Consider the following 27,393-nt stretch of genomic DNA (forward strand, 5'->3'; position numbering starts at 1 on the left):
GGTCTGTCACACGTGCGTTGAAACACACAGTGAAATGCATCGTTTGCATCAAATCAGTTGTGCTGGGGGGCAGCCTGCAAGTGTTACCACACTCTTCATGCTAACACAGCACGCCCACAAGTTAACCCTACACATACATCTTTGGACTGTGGGAGGAAACCGGAGCACCCGGAGGAAACCCACATGATCACGGGAGAAAGTACAAACTCCTCACAGACAGAAGCGGGAATCGAACCCAGAGCTGGCATTGTAATAGCGTTTCACTAAGCACTACAAAGGGACAAGTTTGGATAGGTGCATGGACATGAGGGGTTTGGAAGATTATGGTCTGAATGCAGGTAGGTGAGACCAGGTAGAAGATCGGGTCAGCATAGACTAAATGGGCCTAAAGGCCTGTTCCTGTACTGCAGCAATTCCATGACTCAAAGTTAACTCGAGAGACCTTTGCAGTCCACACTGATCATCAACTACCCACTTTTGTGGGGGGAAATTACCTACAGGGAATATCAGTGGGGTAATGGGAGCCAGGAAGGATTCAATGGGCCAAATAGTCTCTTTTTCTGTTGCATGGAGACATCTAGTCATTTCATTGAGGTGTCACCCTTTTCTACCAGGCTTTTGTTAAAAAGTCTAAATTGCTACATTTCACAAAGCATTTAAACAAATACTTAAATAGGTGAGGCAGAGCAGAGTATGGTTTGAACGCAGGAAACCGGGATGAGTATCGGCAGGCAAAGAGGACCAGGATAGGCGCGAATGGCCAAAAGGCCAGTATCAATACTGAACACCTCCAATAGTTCCATTCCCCAGTTCTTAATGTGGAGTCTAAACTATGTCTGGTGGGGGAGAAACTGACTTGGGATGCACCTCCCAGTCTCTGTAACCCCCTCTGGCCCCTACACCCTGTCCTGAGTCTGTAACCCCCTCCAATCCCTGCACTCATCTGCCTCTCTGGAAACCCCTCTGGCCCCTACACCCTGTCCTGAGTCTGTAACCCCCTCCCATCCCTGCACTCATCTGCCTCTCTGTAACCCCTCTGGCCCCTACACCCTGTCCTGAGTCTGTAACCCCCTCCAATCCCTGCACTCATCTGCCTCTCTGGAAACCCCTCTGGCCCCTACACCCTGTCCTGAGTCTGTAACCCCCTCCAATCCCTGCACTCATCTGCCTCTCTGGAAACCCCTCTGGCCCCTACACCCTGTCCTGAGTCTGTAACCCCCTCCAATCCCTGCACTCATCTGCCTCTCTGTAACCCCTCTGGCCCCTACACCCTGTCCTGAGTCTGTAACCCCCTCCAATCCCTGCACTCATCTGCCTCTCTGGAAACCCCTCTGGCCCCTACACCCTGTCCTGAGCCTGTAACCCCCTCCAATCCCTGCACTCATCTGCCTCTCTGTAACCCCTCTGGCCCCTACACCCTGTCCTGAGTCTGTAACCCCCTCCAATCCCTGCACTCATCTGCCTCTCTGGAAACCCCTCTGGCCCCTACACCCTGTCCTGAGTCTGTAACCCCCTCCAATCCCTGCACTCATCCGCCTCTCTGGAAACCCCTCTGGCCCCTACACCCTGTCCTGGTCTGTAACCCCCTCCAATCCCTGCACTCATCTGCCTCTCTGGAAACCCCTCTGGCCCCTACACCCTGTCCTGAGTCTGTAACCCCCTCCAATCCCTGCACTCATCTGCCTCTCTGGAAACCCCTCTGGCCCCTACACCCTGTCCTGAGTCTGTAACCCCCTCCCATCCCTGCACTCATCTGCCTCTCTGTAACCCCTCTGGCCCCTACACCCTGTCCTGAGTCTGTAACCCCCTCCAATCCCTGCACTCATCTGCCTCTCTGGAAACCCCTCTGGCCCCTACACCCTGTCCTGAGTCTGTAACCCCCTCCAATCCCTGCACTCATCTGCCTCTCTGGAAACCCCTCTGGCCCCTACACCCTGTCCTGAGTCTGTAACCCCCTCCCATCCCTGCACTCATCTGCCTCTCTGTAACCCCTCTGGCCCCTACACCCTGTCCTGAGTCTGTAACCCCCTCCAATCCCTGCACTCATCTGCCTCTCTGGAAACCCCTCTGGCCCCTACACCCTGTCCTGAGTCTGTAACCCCCTCCAATCCCTGCACTCATCTGCCTCTCTGTAACCCCTCTGGCCCCTACACCCTGTCCTGAGTCTGTAACCCCCTCCAATCCCTGCACTCATCTGCCTCTCTGTAACCCCTCTGGCCCCTACACCCTGTCCTGAGTCTGTAACCCCCTCCAATCCCTGCACTCATCTGCCTCTCTGTAACCCCTCTGGCCCCTACACCCTGTCCTGAGTCTGTAACCCCCTCCAATCCCTGCACTCATCTGCCTCTCTGGAAACCCCTCTGGCCCCTACACCCTGTCCTGAGTCTGTAACCCCCTCCAATCCCTGCACTCATCTGCCTCTCTGGAAACCCCTCTGGCCCCTACACCCTGTCCTGAGTCTGTAACCCCCTCCAATCCCTGCACTCATCCGCCTCTCTGGAAACCCCTCTGGCCCCTACACCCTGTCCTGGTCTGTAACCCCCTCCAATCCCTGCACTCATCTGCCTCTCTGGAAACCCCTCTGGCCCCTACACCCTGTCCTGAGTCTGTAACCCCCTCCAATCCCTGCACTCATCTGCCTCTCTGGAAACCCCTCTGGCCCCTACACCCTGTCCTGAGTCTGTAACCCCCTCCAATCCCTGCACTCATCTGCCTCTCTGGAAACCCCTCTGGCCCCTACACCCTGTCCTGAGTCTGTAACCCCCTCCAATCCCTGCACTCATCTGCCTCTCTGTAACCCCTCTGGCCCCTACACCCTGTCCTGAGTCTGTAACCCCCTCCAATCCCTGCACTCATCTGCCTCTCTGGAAACCCCTCTGGCCCCTACACCCTGTCCTGAGTCTGTAACCCCCTCCAATCCCTGCACTCATCTGCCTCTCTGGAAACCCCTCTGGCCCCTACACCCTGTCCTGAGTCTGTAACCCCCTCCAATCCCTGCACTCATCTGCCTCTCTGGAAACCCCTCTGGCCCCTACACCCTGTCCTGAGTCTGTAACCCCCTCCAATCCCTGCACTCATCTGCCTCTCTGTAAACCCCTCTGGCCCCTACACCCTGTCCTGAGTCTGTAACCCCCTCCAATCCCTGCACTCATCTGCCTCTCTGGAAACCCCTCTGGCCCCTACACCCTGTCCTGAGTCTGTAACCCCCTCCAATCCCTGCACTCATCTGCCTCTCTGGAAACCCCTCTGGCCCCTACACCCTGTCCTGAGTCTGTAACCCCCTCCAATCCCTGCACTCATCTGCCTCTCTGGAAACCCCTCTGGCCCCTACACCCTGTCCTGAGTCTGTAACCCCCTCCAATCCCTGCACTCATCTGCCTCTCTGGAAACCCCTCTGGCCCCTACACCCTGTCCTGAGTCTGTAACCCCCTCCAATCCCTGCACTCATCTGCCTCTCTGGAAACCCCTCTGGCCCCTACACCCTGTCCTGAGTCTGTAACCCTCTCCAATCCCTGCACTCATCCGCCTCTCTGGAAACCCCTCTGGCCCCTACACCCTGTCCTGAGTCTGTAACACCCTCCAATCCCTGCACTCATCTGCCTCTCTGGAAACCCCTCTGGCCCCTACACCCTGTCCTGAGTCTGTAACCCCCTCCAATCCCTGCACTCATCTGCCTCTCTGGAAACCCCTCTGGCCCCTACACCCTGTCCTGAGTCTGTAACCCCCTCCCATCCCTGCACTCATCTGCCTCTCTGTAACCCCTCTGGCCCCTACACCCTGTCCTGAGTCTGTAACCCCCTCCAATCCCTGCACTCATCTGCCTCTCTGGAAACCCCTCTGGCCCCTACACCCTGTCCTGAGTCTGTAACCCCCTCCAATCCCTGCACTCATCTGCCTCTCTGGAAACCCCTCTGGCCCCTACACCCTGTCCTGAGTCTGTAACCCCCTCCAATCCCTGCACTCATCTGCCTCTCTGTAACCCCTCTGGCCCCTACACCCTGTCCTGAGTCTGTAACCCCCTCCAATCCCTGCACTCATCTGCCTCTCTGTAACCCCTCTGGCCCCTACACCCTGTCCTGAGTCTGTAACCCCCTCCAATCCCTGCACTCATCCGCCTCTCTGGAAACCCCTCTGGCCCCTACACCCTGTCCTGGTCTGTAACCCCCTCCAATCCCTGCACTCACCTGCTTCTCTGGAAACCCCTCTGGCCCCTACACCCTGTCCTGAGTCTGTAACCCCCTCCAATCCCTGCACTCATCTGCCTCTCTGGAAACCCCTCTGGCCCCTACACCCTGTCCTGAGTCTGTAACCCCCTCCAATCCCTGCACTCATCTGCCTCTCTGTAACCCCTCTGGCCCCTACACCCTGTCCTGAGTCTGTAACCCCCTCCAATCCCTGCACTCATCTGCCTCTCTGGAAACCCCTCTGGCCCCTACACCCTGTCCTGAGTCTGTAACCCCCTCCAATCCCTGCACTCATCTGCCTCTCTGGAAACCCCTCTGGCCCCTACACCCTGTCCTGAGTCTGTAACCCCCTCCAATCCCTGCACTCATCTGCCTCTCTGGAAACCCCTCTGGCCCCTACACCCTGTCCTGAGTCTGTAACCCCCTCCAATCCCTGCACTCATCTGCCTCTCTGTAACCCCTCTGGCCCCTACACCCTGTCCTGAGTCTGTAACCCCCTCCAATCCCTGCACTCATCTGCCTCTCTGGAAACCCCTCTGGCCCCTACACCCTGTCCTGAGTCTGTAACCCCCTCCAATCCCTGCACTCATCTGCCTCTCTGGAAACCCCTCTGGCCCCTACACCCTGTCCTGAGTCTGTAACCCCCTCCAATCCCTGCACTCATCCGCCTCTCTGGAAACCCCTCTGGCCCCTACACCCTGTCCTGAGTCTGTAACCCCCTCCAATCCCTGCACTCATCTGCCTCTCTGGAAACCCCTCTGGCCCCTACACCCTGTCCTGAGTCTGTAACCCCCTCCAATCCCTGCACTCATCTGCCTCTCTGTAACCCCTCTGGCCCCTACACCCTGTCCTGAGTCTGTAACCCCCTCCAATCCCTGCACTCATCTGCCTCTCTGGAAACCCCTCTGGCCCCTACACCCTGTCCTGAGTCTGTAACCCCCTCCAATCCCTGCACTCATCTGCCTCTCTGGAAACCCCTCTGGCCCCTACACCCTGTCCTGAGTCTGTAACCCCCTCCAATCCCTGCACTCATCTGCCTCTCTGGAAACCCCTCTGGCCCCTACACCCTGTCCTGAGTCTGTAACCCCCTCCAATCCCTGCACTCATCTGCCTCTCTGTAACCCCTCTGGCCCCTACACCCTGTCCTGAGTCTGTAACCCCCTCCATCCCTGCACTCATCTGCCTCTCTGGAAACCCCTCTGGCCCCTACACCCTGTCCTGAGTCTGTAACCCCCTCCAATCCCTGCACTCATCTGCCTCTCTGTAACCCCCTCTGGCCCCTACACCCTGTCCTGAGTCTGTAACCCCCTCCAATCCCTGCACTCATCTGCCTCTCTGGAAACCCCTCTTGCTTCTACACCCACCTCCATCTCCCTGATTCTGGAACCACCTCCTCCCCACCCCCACCAACCACAAATATTTTAATTTGACTTCCTGACCCATTTCACATCAACATCCCTCCAGCAATCTCCTTACTGACACACAGCTTAAGGGTCAGGCAGGAGTATCACACCTCGACGCGTCAGGAAGCAAGCAGCTGGGTGATATCAGCTGGCTGCAAACTGTTCGCCGGTGGTTTGCTTTTACTGGAGGGTTCAGGGTGTTGAAGTGACTGATTGTTTGAGGAGAAAGAGCCCACATATAATTGCTGCCAAAATCCACACTGATATCAAAAAGTAAACAAGCAGGTTGCAGACAGTATCGACTCCTGACAGAGGAAACACGGCCAAAGGGAAAATTACTCCACACACTCGGGAGATCTCGCAATGGAAATTCCTCCGTAACACCCAGACACCGACACGTGCACACAAGCATGTAAACACTCCCAGAAAGGAATGAGTGGACAGATATGCACACACAAAACCAAACACACGCATGTGCGCACACATACCTAAACTAGACACACACAAACACCCACTCACACGCAAATGAGGCAGGAGGCATGTCCTGGAGTTGGAGGACAGTGCGTGGGGGTAGTTACGCTGAGCACTGTGAGCATGCCACATTGGCACCAGAATGTGTGGCTGCCCTCTGCACACCCTCGGCTGTGTTGGCTGTTAACACAATCGACACACTTCACTGCACGTTTCAATGTACACGTGATAAATAAATCTGAATCTGATTTCAAATACACACACGCAATCAAAAACCAACCCACTGGGCCTCACACACACACACACAAACCTGTCCACCCCTCTCCTGATCTAAACCCCCTTTAAAGGAGCCAACTCTAGGTTGGGGAAGGTGGGGCCTAAGCAGGTGTTACACCTTGCCCAAGGGTGACCTGCAGGCTAGTGGGGGGAAAAGTGCATTCCACCACCTATGATAGAGGTAAATCCCACCCCACCGCATGTATTAACAATAAACAAATTTAATAATCTACTGTAACGCACACCGTAGTGTCCACGACACACACACACACACACACACTTCTCTGCCCACAATCCCCTCCCCATCTGCATCCACCTCTCACCTACCGGACGCTACCTCACCCGTCCCTCATTCTGTATTGCTTCCTCTCCCCTCTCAGTCCTGATGCAGGAATCCAGCCAGACAGGCCGACATCCCCCTGGTGATACTGCGTCACCCGCTGAGCTCTCCCAGCTTCACTGAGCTTCCCCTCCCTGCCCGGTGCATTACATCCTAAATCATCAAACTCCTGTCTGTCGGTGGGATCTTGCTGTGCACAGACGGGCTGTCATATTAACTACAACAACTTCAAAGTCCAGGGGACGTGAAAGTGGATAAATTAATGAACAACATACAGAAAATGCTGGTGGAAAGGGTAACAACGCTTTACAGTGTAGGCGACCTGGGTTCAATTCCCGCCACAGCCTGTAAGGAATCTGTGTTCTCCCTGTGACCGTGTGGGTTTCCTCCGGCTGCTCCGGTTTCCTCCCGCAGTCCGAAGACGTGCCAGCTGGTAAATTGCCCTGGGGTTAGGCTTGGATTAAGTCGGGGGTTGTTAGGCGATGCAGCTCGAAGGCGTGGAAGGCCCTACTCCCCTGCAGTCTCTCAATAAATAAATAAATTAAATTAAACTCAGCAGGTCAGGCAGCAACCGTAGAGGGAGATGAACAATCAACGTTGCAGTCCAAGACCGTTCATCAGGGCCCGAGGGAAAGAGGGCAGAAGCCAGAATGAGAAGGTGGTGGGGAGAAGGGGGAGGAGAACAAGACCAGGTGAGGGAGGGGAGATGAGCCGAGAAGGTGAGATATAACAGATGGAAGAGTCAGAGGGAGGACTTTTGCCCCTTGGACCATGGGAAAAAGGGAAGGAGGGGGGCACCAAAGGGAGGTGATGGGCAAGTCATGAGGGTGGGGTGAGAGGGGAAGCAGAATGGGAAATGGAAAAGGAGTGAAGAGGTGGGGGAGACAGAGGGGAGTGACTCACTGGTTGGAGACTAGCCAGGCAGAATACGAGGTGTTGCTGCTTCAACCTGACTGTGGTCTCACTGTGGCAGCAGAGGAGGCCGTGCAGCGACATCTTGGTGTGCGAAGGGGAAGTTAAGCTGAAATGGGCAGCCGGTGGAAGATCGCGCCTTTTGCGTCAGACAGAGTGAAGATACTTGACGCAACAGTCCCACAATCTGCCTTGGATCTCACCAACGCAGAGGAGACCGACAGACCCACAGGTCAGAGTCAATCAGAACCTGAATCAGGTTTAATATCTCTGGCATGTGTCATGGCAACAGTATAATGTAATACATAATGATAGGAGAAAACTATGAATTATAGTATATACATGTATTATGTAATTGTGCAAAATAGAAATAGAAACAGTAGTGAGGTGGTGTTCGTGGGTTCAATGTCCATTCAGAAATCGGATGGCAGAGGGAAAGCTGTTCCTGATGTACCTCCTTCCAATGAGGAAAAAGGTATGACCTGGGAGATGGGGGTCCTTGATAGTGGATACCACTTTATTCAGGCATCGCTCCTTGAAGACGGCCTGGAAGCTGGGGAGGCTAGTGCCCGTGATGGATGTGACTAGCTCACAACTTTCTGCAGTTTATTTCAGTTATGTCTTGTCTTGTCCGTACTGCACCAACCGCTGCCACTGGTCTATAAACGTGCAGGAACAGTGTGTGGTTAAGTGCCCTGCTCAAGGACACACACACACTGCCTTGAACTAATGATCTTCAGATCGCCAGCCCAAAGCCTTAACCATTTGGCCAAGTGCAGTAGACCCCCCCCCTCCCAATATCAGACAGTGATGCAGCTAATTAGAAGTTTTGGCTCACCTGGGGCCCTGAGTGGTGGTGAGGGAGGTAGTGAAGGGGCAGTGGTAGTCACTGGGATAGGTGCTAGGAGGGAAGAGACACGTGGACAAGGGAGTCACGGAGACTCCCTTTGGAAAGCAACGGAGATAGGGGCAGAGGGAAACATGTGCCTGGTGGTGAGATCCCACCGTGGAAGCTCCGGAGAATGACGAGCTGGCTACATTGTATGAATATTATCTGTGTTCTGATGCAGACGGATACGAAACAACAAATCTCTTACCTTACAGTTCGGACTGGACTTCTTAAACACCCTGTAAGAGAGAAAGGGACATGTTAGTGTGCAGAAACTTAACCGTCACAACATACAACTGTGTGATCCAACCTGCAGCTTGGAGACTCATTTAATCCTCCTCCCCAAAGCTTCCCACACAACCATAAACCACAGGTAGTTTTGCCACAGCTCAGCATATCAGCAAAACAAGCCTCTCCTCCACTAAATCTTGTCTACCCTTCCTGCTGGCTCAGTGAAGCAGCCAACAGAGACCCCTCCCTCCCATCGGTCAGAAGATAGGAAAACCTGAAAGCACGTACCATCAAGTTCAAAGACATCTTCTACCCCGCGTTTGCAAGAATACTGAAAGGTCCCCTAGTACAATGAGCTCACAGTCTTCCTCTTGCATCGTTCTGACTGCCTGCCCTGCACTCTCTCTGTCGCGGTAACACAACACTCGTGGCCACCTTATCATTCTTGACTGTACGTCTGTGGTCTTCTGCTGTCCATACACTTCCAGGTTGGATGTATTGTGCACTCAGAGGAGCACACCACGAATGTAATGTGTGTTTATTTGAGTTACTGCCGCCTTCCTGTCAGCTTGAACCAGTCTGGCCATTCTCCCTTCACCTTGCTCATTGACAAGGTGTTTTCACCCACAGTAAACACAAGATACACCACAGATGCTGGGGTCAAAGCAACACGCACAACACACAGCAGGACAGGCAGCATCCGTGGAAACGAGCGGTCAACGTTTCGGGCTGAGACCTTTGACTGTTCATTTCAACGGATGCTGACTTCCTCCAGTGTGTTGTGCGTGTTTTCACCCACAGAACTACCACTTACTGTGTCTTTTTGTTTCTCACACCTATCTCTGTAAACTCTAGAGACTGGTGTGTGCGAAAATTGCAGGAAATCAGCAGTTTGAGATGCTCAAACCACCTAGCTGGCAATCATTCTGCAGCCAATCATTCAGATCACATTTCTTCCCCAGTCTGATGTCTGATCTGAACAAGAACGGAACCTCTAGACCATGTCCGGATGTTCTACGCATTGAGTTGCTGCCACATGATTGTCTGATTAGATATTTGCATTAACACGCAGTTGTACCTAATAAAGTGGCCACTGAGTGTATATTCTGCATTCTGTTAATGTTTTTCCCTTATATTATCTCAATGTACCAATGTATTTGAAAATCGCCTGTATGGACGGCTTATATTTCTTACTTAACTGGTTACATGTCACAATAATAAACCACTTCCAGTAACAGTACCATTAGGGCACTGTTGTAGGCTGTTGGACGGTTGAAAGGCCAGGATCTAGGGGCCTGCATCCTTGATCAAAGGCAGGAGATTTGAAACCTCATCCAGATGGTCAACATTGCAAAATATTTTCCTCAAGGATTGCCGGAGGCTGGCGGGGACAGTGTCTAAACTGGGAAATGGTCACCCTCCAAGAGTGAAACCTTGCTGACACCAGAGCCAGGGTGGGTCCCGTTCCACCAGCAGGCTGGACCCACCAGAGGTCATGATGCAGTGCTGCGGAGGAGGCTTAGTGGGATCTCCGACGTCAAATTGGACCCCATGGGCTGTGTTATGAGACTTCAGGGGTGAGAAGCTCTCCTCCTGACCACTGCCCGTTGTCCTGGCAAATCATGAGACCGAGGCGTGGGAGCAGAACTCAGCCTGAGACGCATCTCAGCACATCACAGGAACAAGCCTCCGCTCCATCTACACTGTCTACACATCAAAGTACGCATGCGATATACAACCCTGAGATTTGTCTTTCTTACAGGCTGTCACTTAACAAAAAGCACAATTAAGCATTAAAACTTGAAGACTGTCAAGCACCCAGTGTGCAGGGGGAAAAAAAAGTGCAAACAATAAAAATAAGCAAATAACATTCAGAACTGTAGTTCATGGAACTGGGTTCACAGCTACGAAGCCAGTCACAGACAATCCAGGAGCCCATTAGTTACAGGCCACGGCCTCTGTTCAGTGCAGAGATGAGTGAACCTTGAGGAGCAGTGAGCTGAACTGGCCCGACACCTTGACCTTTTCAATCTGGCCCAGTGCTCAGATCAACCAAACCTCCGGTCATTCCTCGCTCTCGGACCCGGGCCCTGCCACCGTGCCTCGCTCTACAGCAGACCTGCAATTTGGCCACTTTGATACGCTCTCAGGCCTGGGCACTGCCACCATGGTAAAGAGGCCAGCATAATCTGACCCCACCCACCCCAGACATTCTCTCTCCTCCCTTCTCCTATCGTGCAAATGCTACAAAAGCCTGAAAGCACCTACCCCCAGGCTCAAGGACAGCTTCCATCCCGCTGTTATCAGACTCTTGGCCTCACAATCCACCTCATTATGATCTTGCACCGTATTGTCTACCCACACTTCACCTCGCCTGTAGCTGTTACACTTTATTCTGCATTGGTATTGTTTTACCTTGCTATCTCAGTGCATTGTGGAATGATCTGACAGTATGCAAGACAGGCTGTAACTCGGTACACGCAACCATAATGAACCAATTCCAAAACTAAGTCATGGGGAGAGGGAGGGATAGATAAATAAATGAAGAACAGCTCTTCCCTTCAACCGTTCGGTTCTTGAACCAACCAGCACAACCCCGATCACTAACTCTGTACAGCAGCCCTATGAACTTCTTTTGCTGGAGTTGTTTTTCTCTTGGTGAAGGGGTATTGAACATGTGCTTAATTTGTGAATGCCACTCATCTGGTACCATGCTCCTGTGTGGCTGCTGTCATTATGGTTTTCATTGTCCCTGTGCGTACCTGGACTTGTAGAAATGACAATAAACTCCACGTTGACTTTAACTCCTTGGATCACGCTTTGCCAAGCCCCCACCTCTACCAGCTGAAAGGGCTGTGTTTTGTGAGCTCAAAACATTAAACGAATGCAGTCTGAAATGCCAGTCTAACTTCTGCTTACTTCAAGCGAGCCGTGCAGGTGTCACGTGGCAACGTGATGCTGCATACTATTCACATATAATCCACAGACAATTATTTGAATGAACAAATGTCTAATCAAATTACACACATGTGCCTAAGACTTTTACACAGTACTACATTTGTCACCGTGGAGCAGAGAGTGAGTTTGTAAATCTGGAAGGAGCAAAGGATGTTGGGAATGGTGAGGGTGGAGCGCTGCAGGAGGGGTATGGGGCAGGTGGCAGAGGAGGAGTGCCAGGCGGGGTGGTGTGGGTGCAGACATACCCAGTCCTGAGACACCAGGCAAGGCCATTTGATTCCAAACAATTGGAATGTTGATCATTACAGAATGTCTCTCTGGTACTTCCTCTCCTTCCCCTTTTCCTAACCATGATTCTCCTCTCCCTGCCCCCTTCCCACTCTCGATCCACAATAGAGCCCCAGATCAGAATCGGGTTTATCATCACTCACAGATGTCATGAAATTTGTTTGTTTTTGCAGCAACAGTAGAGTGCAATACATAAAATTACTACAGTACTGTGCAATAGCCTTAGGCACCCGAGACTTTTGCACAGAACAGTAACTCACAGACACAATTACCACAGATAAATTATCAAATAATAAGCTGCATTTATGACGCAAATCAAAGATTAAACAGTATACCCTATACCTATAGAAATATGCCAGAATCTTTGGTGACATACCAAATTTCCTCAAACTTCTAAAGAAGTTAAGCCACTATAGAGCCCTCTTCACGATTGCTTCTATGTGTTGGGCCCAGGATCGATCTTCAGAGATGCTGATAGCCGGGAACTTGAAAACCGCTCACCACTTCCACTGCCAATCCCTCAGTGAGGACTGGTGCACATTCCTCTGACTTGCTGTTTCCTGAAGTCCACCAACAATTCATTCACCTTGCTGACATCACGAGCGAGGATGCCCCTGCGACACCACTCAACCAGCCTTTCCGTCTGACTCGTGTACCCTCGTCACCGTCTGAGATTCAGCCAGCAGCGGTGGGGCATCACCAGCGGATTTATAGGTGGCGTTTGAGCGGTGCCTGGCCACACAGAGAGAGCACAGCAGAAGGCTAAGCACATGTCCTTGAGGTGCACCCGTGCTGATTGTCAGCGAGGAGGAGACATTGGCTATGGGGTTCCCATACACAGACTCAAAAGATCAGGTGAAATACAACTTTCCAGCTCTATGCAGCAGGATCTACTGCCGGAAAGCTTCCATTCTGCCAGGTTAATGGCACTTAGTCACTGACCTGTTTCAACTCAAGCTGATATACCTGCCATTGCTTTCATCGACACAGTTGTGAATTTTAAGTAATTGGGCTGAAGGAGAAAGGCTTCTGTTGGGAATGTAATCCATTAAGGGAACAGCATTCTAATTGCACATAATGACCCCTGCATCATTGCCCAGCTCCAGCGCGAATATTCAACAGCAAGGCAGGGCCATTCGGTCCCCAGAAAGCAGTATCCCCTCTCTCAGAATATGCCGTGTCTTCCCCTCAATTCTGAGCAAGTACTCCACATTGTCAGCCCTTCAGCCCATCATGATGTGCTGACCTCTTAACATACTCCAAGTTCCACCTAATCCTTCCCTTCCTCATATTCCTCCATTTTTCTTTCACCCATGTGCCTATCTAAGAGTCTCGAAAATGCCCCTAACGTATCTGCCTCTACCACCACTCCTGGCGGCACGTTACATGCATTCACTACTCTGTATGTAAACAACAACTACCTCTGATATTCCACCTCCCCCAATACTTCCCTCTAATCATCTGAACATTTTGCTGCCCTCACATGAGTCATTTCCACCCTGGGGAAAGAGTCCCGGGCTGCTCAATGTATGTGTCTCATCATCCTACACACCTCTACCAAGTAACTTCTCATCCTCCTCCACGCCAAAGAGGAAAGCCCCAGCCCACTCAACCTTTCCTCATAAGACGAGTTCTCTAACCCAGGCAGTTTCCTGGTGAATTTCTTCTCCACCCTCCCTAAAGTTGCAACATCCTTCCTATAATGAGGGGACCAGAACTGAACACAAAATTCCAAGTGTGATCTAACCAAGGCTTTATGGAGCTGCAACATTACCTCACAGCTCTTGAACTCAATCTGCTGACTAACGAAGACCATCACACCATACACCTTCTTAACCACCCTACCAATTTACATGCCAACTATGAACAACCTATGGATGCGGACCCCAAGCTCCCTCTGTTCCTCCACACTGTTAAGGACCCTGCAAATTCGACCTTCTAAAGTGTACCACTTCACACTTTTCTGGACTGAACTCCATCTGCCACTTCTCAGCCCAGCTCTGCATCCTGTCAATGTCCTGCTGTAACCTACAACAACCTTCTACGCTGTCCATCAACCTTTGTGTCATCTGCAAACATTCTAACCCATCCTTCCACTTCCACATCCAAGTCACTAAGAGAAGTCACAAAGAGCAGGGGTCCAAGAATTGATCCCCGGGGTACACCACTGGTCACTGACTTCCAGGCAGAACATGCCCCATCTACTACCAACCTTTGCCTTCTGTGGGCAAGCCAAATCTGAATCCATGCAGTCAAGTTTCCCTGGAACCCATGCCTCCTGACTTTCTGAATATGCCTACCGTATTCCTTACTAAAACCCACATCCACCGCTCTACTTTCAATTTATTTTATCACTTCCTCCAAAAAATTCCATCAGGCTTGTTCATCACTTTCCCAGACTGAGCAGCATCTGCCACTTCTCAGCTGAGCATCCTATCAATGTCCCGTTGCAACCTTGAACAAACAGAAGGTTCGAGAACTTCTCCGCACTGAGTAGAGATGTGTGTCTTTCATTCTGGCTGCAAGGCTGAAGTTCCACTATGTTTACACCACGTCCTGCAAAGTACCGAGGGGTACGACGTAGCCTCCAAGTTCTTGTTCCTCATTTACAAAGAGGAACTTGGGCAAAAACACACCAAGGATGTGTTGACACTGGAGGGGGCTCGAAGGAGGTTCAGAAAAATTACCCTGGGATTGAGAGACTTAGCATATGAGGAGCGTTCGGTGGCTCTGGGCCCGCTCTCATAGGACTTCAGAAGAATGAGGGAGGATCTCATTAAAAACTATCGAATGTTGAAAGGCCTTGATAGAGTGGATGTGGAGAGGATGGTGGGAGAGTCTAAGGCCAGAGGACACAGTCTCGGAATAGAGGGATGCCCACTTAGAACAGAAATGAGGAGGCATTTCTTTAGCCAGAGAGTGGTCAGTCTGTGGAATTCATTGCCACAGGCAGCTGTGGAGCCAAAGTCATTGGGTATATTTAAGGCAGAGGTTGATTAGTCAGGGAATGAAGGGATACAGGGAGAAGGGAGGAGATTGGGGCTGAAAGGGAAATGAATCAGTAATGTATGGCAGAGCAAACTCAATGGGACAAAAAGCCTAATTCTGATCCTATATCTTATGGTCTAATATTGCAATGGAAAGGATGAGCAGCCTTAGGTTCCTGAGAGAGAGCATCTCAGAGAAGCAAGCATATGAAGGCAGCACACCAGCAAACCACATACAAAATGCTGGCAAGGCCTCACCAGGTCAGGCAGCATCTACGGAAGGGAGTAAAGAGTTGACATTTCGGGCAGAGATCCTTCACGAAGACTGGAAAGAAGGGGGCAGAAGCCAGAACAAGAGGTGGGAGGAGTACAAGCTGCTAAGTAGGAGTACAATCTATTACCTACCAGCTTGTGCTCCTTTCCCCTCCTAAAACCGTCTTATTCTCATTTCTGCCCCCTCCTTTCTGATGAAGAGTGACACCCAAAACAACAGCGGCCACACCCCCCCCCCCCCCCCAGTACACTGCTTCGTCAGGTGAGCTAAACCAGGTGAGGGCAGCCGGCGGGCCTCATACCCCCGTGAGGTAGGGACGACTGGGCAGATGAGATCTACAGTGAGCTCCAACGGCCAGGAATGTGGTACGGCAATGCTCCGTGGACAAGGCACAGAGGACGTCATGGTCACCCACTGCGGCCAAGTTCCTAGTTTGTGACGCTTGCTTGTACCACTGGATCCGGACTTCTGAGGTCGAGAGAGTGGAACTACCTCAGTGCCACGGCTTCTCTGTTTTAAAAACTCTCCCACACACATTCCCTGTCATCACCGTACACGATGGACAGTTCCATGCACTGGGTAATGGTCAGATCTGTATGAGCAGTATGCAAGTTCACTGTATCTCAGTACACACGACCATAATAATCCGATCGCAACTCATTTTCGCCTCAAGAGGCTTAAGCATCTGCTCTTTGCATTGTACCCCTTTGCCGTGTGGTGTTTGAGGCACAAAGCAGGCGAGTAAAAGGCATGTGTACACTGAAATAGATTAAACATAATCAAGTCTGGGTCCTGGAGGGGTTAGTTGGTTGCAGTCTGCAGGAGACCAGCAGAGGGCGCTGGGATTAAAATATAAGTGACTGCGGAAGCTGGATATCCAAAGCACTGCTGGTGGAACTCAGCAGGTCAGGCGTCTGTGGAGGGGGAGGCAGAGACACTGACAGAGAGACATTTCAGTTTTTCTTCCAGATGCCGAAACATCTGTGTTCGTAGTTTTCCAAATCAAATTGTACAGAAAACCCCTGCTTAATAGCAGTTTCACGTACTGAAAAATAGTTTTTACAAAAATCTGAGATACAGAACAAAAAAATTATCTATGAAATTTATGTGAAAGAAAGCAAACAATTAAGCACAAAATTTACTTTTTATGAACTTACATTTCAGTGACTAGTGGGGTACCGCAAGGCTCAGTGCTGGGACCCCAGTTGTTTACAATATATATTAATGATCTAGATGAGGGAATTAAATGCAGCATCTCCAAGTTTGCGGATGACATGAAGCTGGGCGGCGGTGTTAGCTGTGAGGAGGATGCTAAGAGAATGCAGGGTGACTTGGATAGGTTAGATGAGTGGACAAATTCATGGCAGATGCAATTTAATGTGGATAAATGTGATGTTATCCACTTTGGTTGCAAGAACAGGAAAACAGATTATTATCTGAACGGTGGCCGATTAGGAAAAGGGGAGGTGCAACGAGACCTGGGTGTCATTGTACACCAGTCATTGAAGGTGGACATGCAGATACAGCAGGCGGTGAAAAAGGCAAATGGTATGTTGGCATTCATAGCAAAAGGATTTGAGTACAGGAGCAGGGAGGTTCTACTGCAGTTGTACAAGGCCTTTGTGAGACTACACCAGGAGCATTTTGTGCAGTTTTGGTCCCCTAATCTGAGGAAAGACATTCTTGCCATAGAGAGAGTTCAAAGAAGGTTCACCAGATTTATACCGGGAGGTGGGGAGGAGATGCATCTCTACAAAAGGAGGTGTAAGGCGCTCCTTCCCTCCGCTAGCCTGCAGGTTATCCTTGGGCGAGGTGTAGTACCCACTTATCCCCACTCACCCCCAATTCAGGATCACGTGAAGCCATGGGAGCAGGTGGTGGATGGTGGTACGGGCAGCCGGTGCAGATCACGTCCTGGTTATGCAACCACTGACACCAGGCAGACAGGCTCTGAAGAGTGTTGATAATGGCTGGGGTCACCCGTCTTGTAAAGACACTGCCCAGAAGGCAATGGCAACCTATTTCTGTAGAAAAAGTTGCCAGGGACAATCATGCTGATTGATGAATCTCTTAAATGCCCCTAACATATTTGCCTCGACCACCACCCTCTGACATTCCCCTATACTTTCCTCCAGTCACCTTAAACATACGGTTACCATATGAGGAAAGTCATGAAAATTCACTCTGAGCATAACCATGAGAAAGACAAGAATGAGGTCAGTTTGCCAATATTTTCATATCTGAAAAAGACATCGAATTGGAAACACATGACCAAGTCATGGACAAAGATTTTTTGATCTCTGAAGACAACTCTGTGCTGTAAAAGCCCAAGGCGATGGCAGGGCTTTTGATGTATCAGTGATACTCGGCTGGTGAAGGATTGTCTGACCTGCTGAGGAAGAAAGGGGCTCTGACAGGACAACAGGAAAACTTCCCAGGGAGAGTGCAAGGTGCAGGGAGTTGCACAGTTTGGAAACAGGCCAGCTGGCCCATCAAGTCCACACTGACCACAATTGGTTTAACACTGTCACGCTTTCTAAGGTACACAGAAAATGTTTGCTCTGGGTGCCAGATCACTTACCGACTTATTACGAGGGAAAATGATAACAGATTGCAGAATAAAGCATTATAGTTACAGAGAAAGGATGGTGCAGACAATGAGCAAGGACCATGATAAGGTAGTTTGCAAGGTCTCAAGGTCCATGTCATTGTACTAGGTAAACTTATTATGATGAAAATACGTAAAATGCCACCATTTACAACCCTGAGATTCACTTACTTGGAGGCACTCCTAGTAGTACAGAGAAATACAATAGAATCAATGAAAAACCACACACAGATTGACAAACAACCAATGTGCAAAAGACAAATGTGTTAATTAATACAAGAAATAAATGATACCGAGACATGGGTTTATTTATCAAGATACAACCTTGCAGGCCTTTGACCCATCTGCCTAGGAAACCCCGATTTAATCCTGGCCTCACCATGGGACAACTTACAACTAGAAAACCGGAGCACCCGGAGGAAACACACGCAGTCATGGGGGAGAATGTACAAACTCCTCACAGGCAGCAGTGGGAATTGAACCCAGGCTGCTGGTGCTGTAAAACAGTGTGCTAACCACTAAGCTACCCAGTCTGCAGGGTTCTTGAAAGTGAATCTGCAGGTTGGGCAATCAGTTCAGATTTGAGGTGAGGGAAGTCATCTACGCTGGTTCAGGATTTGACTGTTGAGAGGTATTAACTGTTCCTGAATCTGGTGGTGTGGGTCCTGAGGCTCCTGGACCTCCTTTCAAGCCAAGTCACTTTTATAGTCATTTCGACTATAACTGCTGGTACAGTGCATAGTAAAAATGAGACACGTTTTTTCAGGACCATGGTGTTACATGACACAGTACAAAAAGTAGACTGAACTACGTAAAAAAAACAACACAGAGAAAACTACACTGGACGACAGACCACTGGACAGTGGAGATCTTTGATGATGGATGCTGCTTTCTTGTGGTAGTGCTTCTTATACACGTGGTGAGGAGGGCTTTTCCTGTGATAGACTGGGCCGTATACACCACATTTTGTCTGCTTCTCTGCCCTTGAGATGGTGTTTCCACACCAGGCTCTAATGCAACCAGTCAGGATACTTCAGTGAGCAACGACAGAAGAGGGATCTTGGGGTCTGAGCCCATAGGACACTCAAAGCTGCTGCACAGGTTGACTGTGTGGTTAAGGAGGCGTATGGTGTTTTGGCCTTCATCGGGTTTAGGGCCGAGAGGTAATGTTGCAGCTAAATAGGACCCTGGCCAGACCCTACTTGGAGTCCAGTGCTCAGTTCTGGTCGCCTCACTACAGGAAGGATGTGGAAACCATGGAAAAGGTGCAGAGGAGATTTACAAGGATGTTGCCTGGATTGGGGAGCATGCCTTATGAGAATAGGTTGAGTGAATTTGGCCTCTTCTCCTTGGAGCGGCGGAGAATGAGAGATGTATAATATAGGTGTATAAGATGAGAGGCATTGATCGTATGGACAATCAGAGGCTTTTTCCCAGGGCTGAAATGGCTAGCGTGAGAGGGCACAGTTTTAAGGTGCTTGGAAGTAGGTACAGAGGAGATGTCAAGGGTAAGTTGTTGTTGGTGTTTTTATTATGCAGAGAGTGCTGACTGCGTGGAATGGGCTGCTAACAACGGTGGTGGAAGCAGATATGATAGGGTCTTTTAAGAGACTCCTGGACAGGTATATGGAGAGAAAAAATAGACGATGGGTAACCCTAGGTTATTTCTCAGGTAAGCACGTTTGGCACAGCTTGTGGGCTGTACTGTGCTGTAGGTCTTCTGTGTGTCTAAGTTTGCCAAAGTTTTAAATATCAACCCATATCTGCGCAAACTTCTGAGAACGTGGAGGTGCTGCTGTGCCTTCTTTGGACCACTTGGTTGCTCACCTTGTATCCCTGGGCAATTCACCAAGACTCTCCTCCAAACGATCAACAATACACTGGTCAATAGACAATAGGTGCAGAAGTAGACCATTCGGCCCTTCGAGCCTGAACCGCCATTCTGAGATCATGGCTGAGCATCTACTATCAATACCCAGTTCCTGCCTTGTCCCCATATCCCTTGATTCCCCTATCCATAAGATACCTATCTAGCTCCTTCTTGAAAGCATCCAGAGAATAGGCCTCCACTACCTTCCGAGGCAGTGCATTCCAGACCCCCACAACTCTCTGGGAGAAGAAGTTTTTCCTTAACTCTGTCCTAAACGACCTACCCCTTATTCTCAAACCATGCCCTCTGGTACTGGACTCTCCCAGCATCTGGAACATACTTCCTGCCTCTATCTTGTCCAATCCCTTAATAATCTTATATGTTGCAATCAGATCCCCTCTCAATCTCCTTAATTCCAGCGTGTACAAGCCCAGTCTCTCTAACCTCTCTGCGTAAGACAGTCCAGACATCCCAGGAATTAACCTCATGAATCTACGCTGCACTTCCTCTACAGCCAGGATGTCCTTCCTTAACCCTGGAGACCAAAACTGTACACAATACTCCAGGTGTGTAGGGCCCTGTACAAATACAAAAGGATTTCCTTGCTCTTGTACTCAATTCCCTTTGTAATAAAGGCCAACATTCCATAAGCCTTCTTCACTGCCTGCTGCACTTGCTCATTCACCTTCAGTGACTGATGAACAAGGACTCCTAGATCTCTTTGTATTTCTCCCTTACCTAACTCTACACCGTTCAGATAATAATCTGCCTTCCTGTTCTTACTCCCAAAGTGGATAACCTCACACTTATTCACATTAAACGTCATCTGCCAAGTATCTGCCCACTCACCCAGCCTATCCAAGTCACCCTGAATTCTCCTAACATCCTCATCACATGTCACACTGCCACCCAGCTTAGTATCATCAGCAAACTTGCTGATGTTATTCTCAATGCCTTCATCTAAATCGTTGATGTAAATCATAAACAGCTGTGGTCCCAATACTGAGCCCTGTGGCACCCCACTAGTCACCACCTGCCATTCCGAGAAACATCCATTCACCGTTACCCTTTGCTTTCTATCTGCCAACCAGTTTTCTATCCATGTCAATATCTTCCCCCCAATGCCATGAGCTCTGATTTTACCCACCAATCTCCTATGTGGAACCTTATCAAATGCCTTCTGAAAATCAAGGTACACTACATCCACTGGATCTCCCCCGTCTAACTTCCTGGTTATATCCTCGAAAAACTCCAATAGATTAGTCAAGCATGATTTACCCTTGGTAAATCCATGCTGGCTCGGCCCAATCCTATCACTGCTATCTAGATATGCCACTATTTCATCTTTAATAATGGACTCTAGCATCTTCTCCACTACTGATGTTAGGCTGACAGGACAATAGTTCTCTGTTTTCTCCCTCCCTCCTTTCTTAAAAAGTGGGATAACACTAGCCATTCTCCAATCCTCAGGAACTGATCCTGAATCTAAGGAACATTGGAAAATGATTACCAATGCATCCGCAATTTCCAGAGCCACCTCCTTTAGTACCCTAGGATGCAGACCATCTGGACCTGGGGATTTGTCAGCCTTCAGTCCCATCAGTCTGCTCATCACCGTTTCCTTCCTAATGTCAATCTGTTTCATTTCCTCTGTTACCTTTGTCCTTGACCCATCCATGCATCTGGGAGATTGCTTGTGTCTTCCCTAGTGAAGACAGATCTAAAGTACTTATTAAATTCTTCTGTCATTTCTATTTCCCATAACAATTTCACCCAATTCATTCTTCAAGGGGCCAACATTGTTCTTAACTATCTTCTTTCTCTTCACATACCTAAAAAAGCTTTTGCTATCTTCCTTTATATTCCTGGCTAGCTTGCGTTCGTACCTCATTTTTTCTCCCTGTATTGCCTTTTTAAGGTCTTCGTATCATCTGCAAATTCACTGACCATACCGAACATCCGAATCTTTCATGTATATTCCAGACAACTTGGGTCCTCCCATCACAAAAAGGACATTCCTCCATCACCCACCAATCCACAGTCCTAGTAAGAGAGCCAATATGGAATTGTCCAGCTCAAGACACAACAGAGAGTTGTGGACGCAGCTCAACACAGCACAGAAACCAGTCTTCCCACGTGGACTCTGTTTTACTGAGGCATTGAGAAGTGTAGACAATGGGCATAATCAAAGACCACATCCATCCAGACGGTCTCCCTTCTCTCCTGTCCCAAAAGGCAGAAGATACGACAGCCTGGAGGCACCTACCACTAGGCTCAAGGGCAGCTTCTATCCTCTTGCTATTAGACTATTGAATAGACCCCAAATAATAAATCAGAGCTCTTGATTGCCCAGTCTGTCTCATCATGGCCCTTGCTCCTGATTTGTCTAACTGAATTTTCTCTGTAACACTTTATTCTGCACTCTTTTCCTTTTTTACTGTCTTGATAGATGTATTTATTTACTTAAAGACAAGAACAGGCCCCTCCAGCCCAATGAGCTGTGCTAACCAGCTACCCACCTACTTAACCCTAATCCAATCACAGGTGAAGTTACAATGACCTTTTAACCTACCAGCCTGTACATCTTTGGACTGTGGAGGAAAACTCGAGCACTCATGGGAACGACGTACAATCTCCCTACAGACAGAATCAGAAATAAACTCTGAACCCCAACACTTGGTGCCCCTCCTTCTTCTCTGGTCCACTCTCCTCTCCTACCAGATTCCTTTATCTCCAGCCCGTGACGTTTTCCACCCACCTGCCTTTGCCTATCACCTGCTAGCTAAATCTCCTTCCCGTCATGCCCCCCCAACCTTTTTATTTTGCCATCTTCCCCCCTTCCTTTCTTGTCCCGAAGGAGACGTCGACTGTTTATTCATTCCCACAGACGCTGGCTGACCTGCTGAATTCCTCCAGCGGGGGTGGGGGGTGGTGGGGGGGGGGGGGAGGTGTGTGTGTGTGTGTGTGTGTGTGTGTAACAGTTTAAAGGCATCTACATCAATACAGGTTAGAGTTATTGTAGGCCGAGATCAGTAAGGACAATGCATTTCCCATCGGTGAATATGATTGGGTTTGCCATGGAAACCAAATGGTGTCTCTCACCCCCTCCCCCCCCCCCAAATTCCATTCTTGAACTTAAATTCCAAATAGTTTTAAATCATCACCTTCCTTGTTGGGACTTGAACTTGAAAAACGTTAATCTGGTACCTTGCCACTGTACTGCCACGCTGCTCTTGCCAGCATTTATGGCCCTGTCCAGCATCCGCAGAATCCCTTGTGATTATAAATAAAGCTAATCTCTTTAAAAATAAAACTCATCCTTTGCCCAGAGGGCAGGTGGTTGGGGAGGGAGAACTTTGCCCTGGGAAACCCAGATGCCGGAATATAGATCACTTGGTGGTCACCTTGACCACACTGGAACCTGAGGACATTCAGGGATAATTCCGGATGTTCTCAAATCCACCCAGTTGCAAGACTGAATCCCGGCATCCTTCCACAGCAGTCCAAACCCAAATCCGAGCGGAATGTCGGGTCGTTTTTCTATCTGAGCTGGCTGGGGTACCGTGGCAGCACGGTGGTTATGTTACCATGACTAACATTTTAAAGTTAAAATTCCACCAAGGAGGGTGGTGATTAAAACCTTAAAATGGAATTTATGCTCACAATGGGTGACCAGCTGGTCTCCATGGCAACAGTCAGGAGAATGACCAAATCACATTCAGCGATGGGAAATCTGTTGCCTTTACTAATCTCGGCCTACAAGCAATTCCAGACCTTGTACCAACACAGATGCTCTTAAACTGCCTCTCATTCCCAATTCTGGACAGGGCCATAAATGCTGGCAAGAGCAGCATGGCAGTACAGTGGCAAGGTACCAGATTAACGTTTTCAAGTTCAAGTCCCAACAAGGAAGGTGATGATTTAAAACTATTTGGAATTTAAGTTCAAGAATGGAATTGGGGGGGGGGGGGGGGAGAGGGAGAGACACCATTTGGTTTCCATGGCAAACCCAATCACATTCACCGATGGGAAATGCATTGTCCTTACTGATCTCGGCCTACAATAACTCTAGCCTGTATTGATGTAGATGCCTTTAAACTGTTTCCCATTTCCCAACTCAAATAGGGCAATCAATTCTAGGAAGTAACTTGAATTCCCATTCCAGAGATAAAAATCAGTACAAACTTCCAAAGGAAAACTACGACCACCTTTTGATGCAGGTGGGAGGGCATGAGGCTCTCAATAAACAATCCCCCACGGTCAGGAACCTCTGAAGGGTGGAGGATATGCGGGAGACCAGAGACAACTTGGCTCTGTACAATAGAGGCAGAAATGAGAACCCTGAACCACACCTGGGGCACAATAGAGAAGATGGCCAAGGACAGACAGGGATGGAGGACCTTCATTGCTGCCCTAAATGCCAGCGGTGTTACAGGTACTTGATGACCATCAGGAAATTATCTTTTTAATTTCATCTCCAAGAAGAAATCAGTTCTTTTTGGGACTCCAGGATCACAAGAGGCTGCAGGGAGTGGTGGGACTTGGTGAGTTTCATCAGGGGTACAGCTCTCCCCACCAGAAGACATCTACAAGCGGTGATGCCTCAGGAAGGTGACGTCCGTTATCAAGGACTCCCACTATCAGGGCAATGTCTTCTCCTTGGTGCTGCCATTAGGTACAACAGTCTGAGACCTGCACCTCAGGGTGCAACACCTGCCCCACTGTCTGCAGACTCAAAGCCAGATGAGAAACCTTTCCATGATGTCAGAGTGTGTTTCTTGCTCCCTCTCTCTGATTGCACTAAAGAGATCTTATCTTTAAGATTAGCCTTATTTCTCACGAGAAAACATCAAAACAAACTTCTCTGTGGCGGTTGTGTCGTGACCACAGTCCCAAAATGTGTTGGGAGCAGCCTGCAAATATCAGCATCCTCTTGCAGGCCCACAACTCACCAACCTTAACCCATGCGTCTTTGGAACGTGGGAGAAAACAGGAGCACCCAGAAGAAACCCAGGCGGTCACAGAGAAAATGTATGAACTCCTTACAGACAGCGACGGGAATTGAACCCTGATCTTACGGCTGATGCAAACATTACTTCAACAGTTACGTTACCAAGCCATCCGTCGTTATAGAAAACCTACAGCTCAATACAGACCCTTCAGCCTACATAGTTGTGCTGAACATGTCCCTACCTTAGAAATTACTAAGGTTACACACAGCCCTCTATTTTTGTAAGCTCCAAGTACCTATCCAAAAGTCTTTTAAAAGACCCTATCGTATTCACCTCCACCACCGTTGCCAGCAGCCCATTCCACACACTCATCACTCTCTGCATAAAGAACATACCCCTGATATTCTCTCTGTACCTACTCCCCAGCACCTTAAACTTAGGCCCTCCTATGGCAGCCATTTCAGCCCTGGGCAAAAACCTCTGACTATCCACATGATCAATGCCTCTCATCATCTTATACACCTCTTTCAGGTCACTTCTCATCCTCCGTCACTCTAAGGAGAAAAGGCCGAGTTTATTCAACCTGTTTTCATAATGCATGCTCCCCAATTCAGGCAACATCCTTGTAAATCTCCTCTGCACCCTTTCTATGGCTTCCACATCCTTCCTATAGTGAGGCGACCAGAACTGAGCACCGTACTCCAAGTGGGGTCTGACCAGGGTCTTTAAGTTTATTTTGACATGTCCCTTAACCAACAATGGATAATTAGCATCTCAATAGATGAGTGTCCCACAACCAATGATCTCACTTGAAGGACCCTTTATCTTGTCATTTCATGTTCTCATTATTTATTGCTATTTATTTATATTTGCATTTGCACAGTTTGTTGTTTTCTGCACTCTGGTTGATCTTTCATTGATCCTGTTACAGTTACTATTCTATATATCTGCTGAGTGTGCCCACATGACTCCCAAGGTTGTAAGTGGTGACAAGTATGTACTCTGACTATAAGTTTTACTCTGAACTTTGTCTAATTTACTTTAATTCAACTCTATGTCAACATGTTTGTAATGCTCGGTTCCTTATGATTGTTATAGCCGGGGTGGGGGGGGGGGGGTGAGGGGTGCGGCAAAGGAGGCGTTAGTGGGGACAAGCTCCCACTATCTATTAAATGCTCCCAATGCGTGCACCTCAAATAGCCTCTGACAACCAAGTCCAGCTCCGGGCCTTCACGTGTGGTTTATCTACCCAGCCTGAAGGAACTGTTTCTACCGACTGGAGAAGGGGCAAAGGCAGGTTACTGGCCTTAAAAACAGTGGCTTCTTCTGGCTGACGAGGCTCCTCAGCTGTGGTTGGCAGCTCTCTGAGAAGGAAAATAGAAGGCTTTGAACTCAAGGCTTTAGGAGTAAGCTCCCAAGGGAAGAATCTGGAGCGAGGGTGCCCAAGGCAATCCTACATTTTGGTCAATGCTGACTGTTGACTCCTGTGAAGCTACAGGTGCCAAACCTGTCTCTGCTGTTCCTTTGGGTTCATCAGATGCCTGGGGGGAAAGTTTGCTACACGGGCAGCAGCTTGCTCTCCATACTGTTCTGGCCTGGCTTGTGTACCTAGCATGCAACATCCACGGTCAACCCCGACCAACAGAGGCCAAAGAAGGTTCTGCTGCTTCAAAAAGGTTTTTTTTTATGACAGTTTCAGACCAAAACATCAACTATTTACTCTTTTCCAGATGCTGCCTGGCCTGCTGAGTACCTCCAGCAATTTGTACGGACTGTGTGCAGGCAAGAGTTAGTCATCATTAGCTCAATTAATTTGGCACAACGAGGTGGCTGAATGGCCCATTCCTGCATTGCTCTATTCTACATTGTACTTTGTGAAGCTCTGTAACGCTCCCGAGTGTGTGGGTGAGGGGTAGAATCCAGGAGAAGGGAGAGTTGTTAGAATTGAGAGACACACACAGCTACAAAGTTGAAAATAAATTTGTTCTCAGAATACGTCTACGTCCCTCCAAGAGGACCACAACCTCGTCGTGGTCTGAAGGCCTGTGTGCCTCAATGACCCAGTGAATCAGGGCGTTATGCTTTGACTTCTGATAGGGCCACTCATGCCAAACAGGTCAAAGGCCAGACTAAGGCTGGTCCACCAGTCCACCAGGTTCAGGGCTAACAACCCAGACTAGTAAACAAAATTGTTACAGAATAAAGAATCCTTCTACATCTGAGTGTGATGGTATGGACAGACAGAGATGGAGGATCTTCTTTGCGGCCCCAAACACCAGCGGCAAAATGGGCAGTAAGTCAATATGTCTTTGTCACTATATACTACTTTGGGAGACACACAAAATGCTGGAGGAACTCCGCAGGCCGGGCAGCATCTACGGAAAAAGGTACATTCAACGCTTTTGGCCCTGCTTTTTGGCAGGACTGGAGAGAAAAAGATGAATAGATTTAAAAGGTGGGGTAGGGAGAGAGAAACACAAGGCGACAGGTGAAACCAGGAGGGGGAGTCATGAAGTAAAGAGCTGGGAAGTCGGTGAAAGAGACATGGAGGATTCTGATAGGAGGAAACAGAAGAGCATGGAATAAAGAAGAGTGGAGGAGCTCTGGAGGGAGGCAAGGAGATAAGGTGAGAGGGGGAGAAAGGGAATGGGAAATGGTTGGGGGGACATTACCAGAAGTTCAAGAAACCGATTTCATGCTTTTGGGTTGGAGGCTACCCAGCCGGTATATAAGGTGTTGTTCCTCCAACC

The 27,393-nt window shown here is 49.4% G+C and overlaps 1 protein-coding gene across 1 annotated transcript in view; it reads right to left on the minus strand.

The window, feature by feature from the left end:
• The window catches only part of LOC132396981 (arrestin red cell-like), a 100,879-nt gene that overhangs the window by 34,384 nt on the left and 39,102 nt on the right, over nucleotides 1–27,393 (minus strand). The window contains 1 exon segment of the mRNA XM_059975151.1: nucleotides 8,684–8,714. Within this exon segment, the coding sequence (XP_059831134.1) occupies nucleotides 8,684–8,714 (31 nt within the window).

The sequence above is a fragment of the Hypanus sabinus genome, chromosome 7, assembly GCF_030144855.1.
Source record: "Hypanus sabinus isolate sHypSab1 chromosome 7, sHypSab1.hap1, whole genome shotgun sequence".
Lineage (NCBI taxonomy): Eukaryota > Metazoa > Chordata > Chondrichthyes > Myliobatiformes > Dasyatidae > Hypanus > Hypanus sabinus.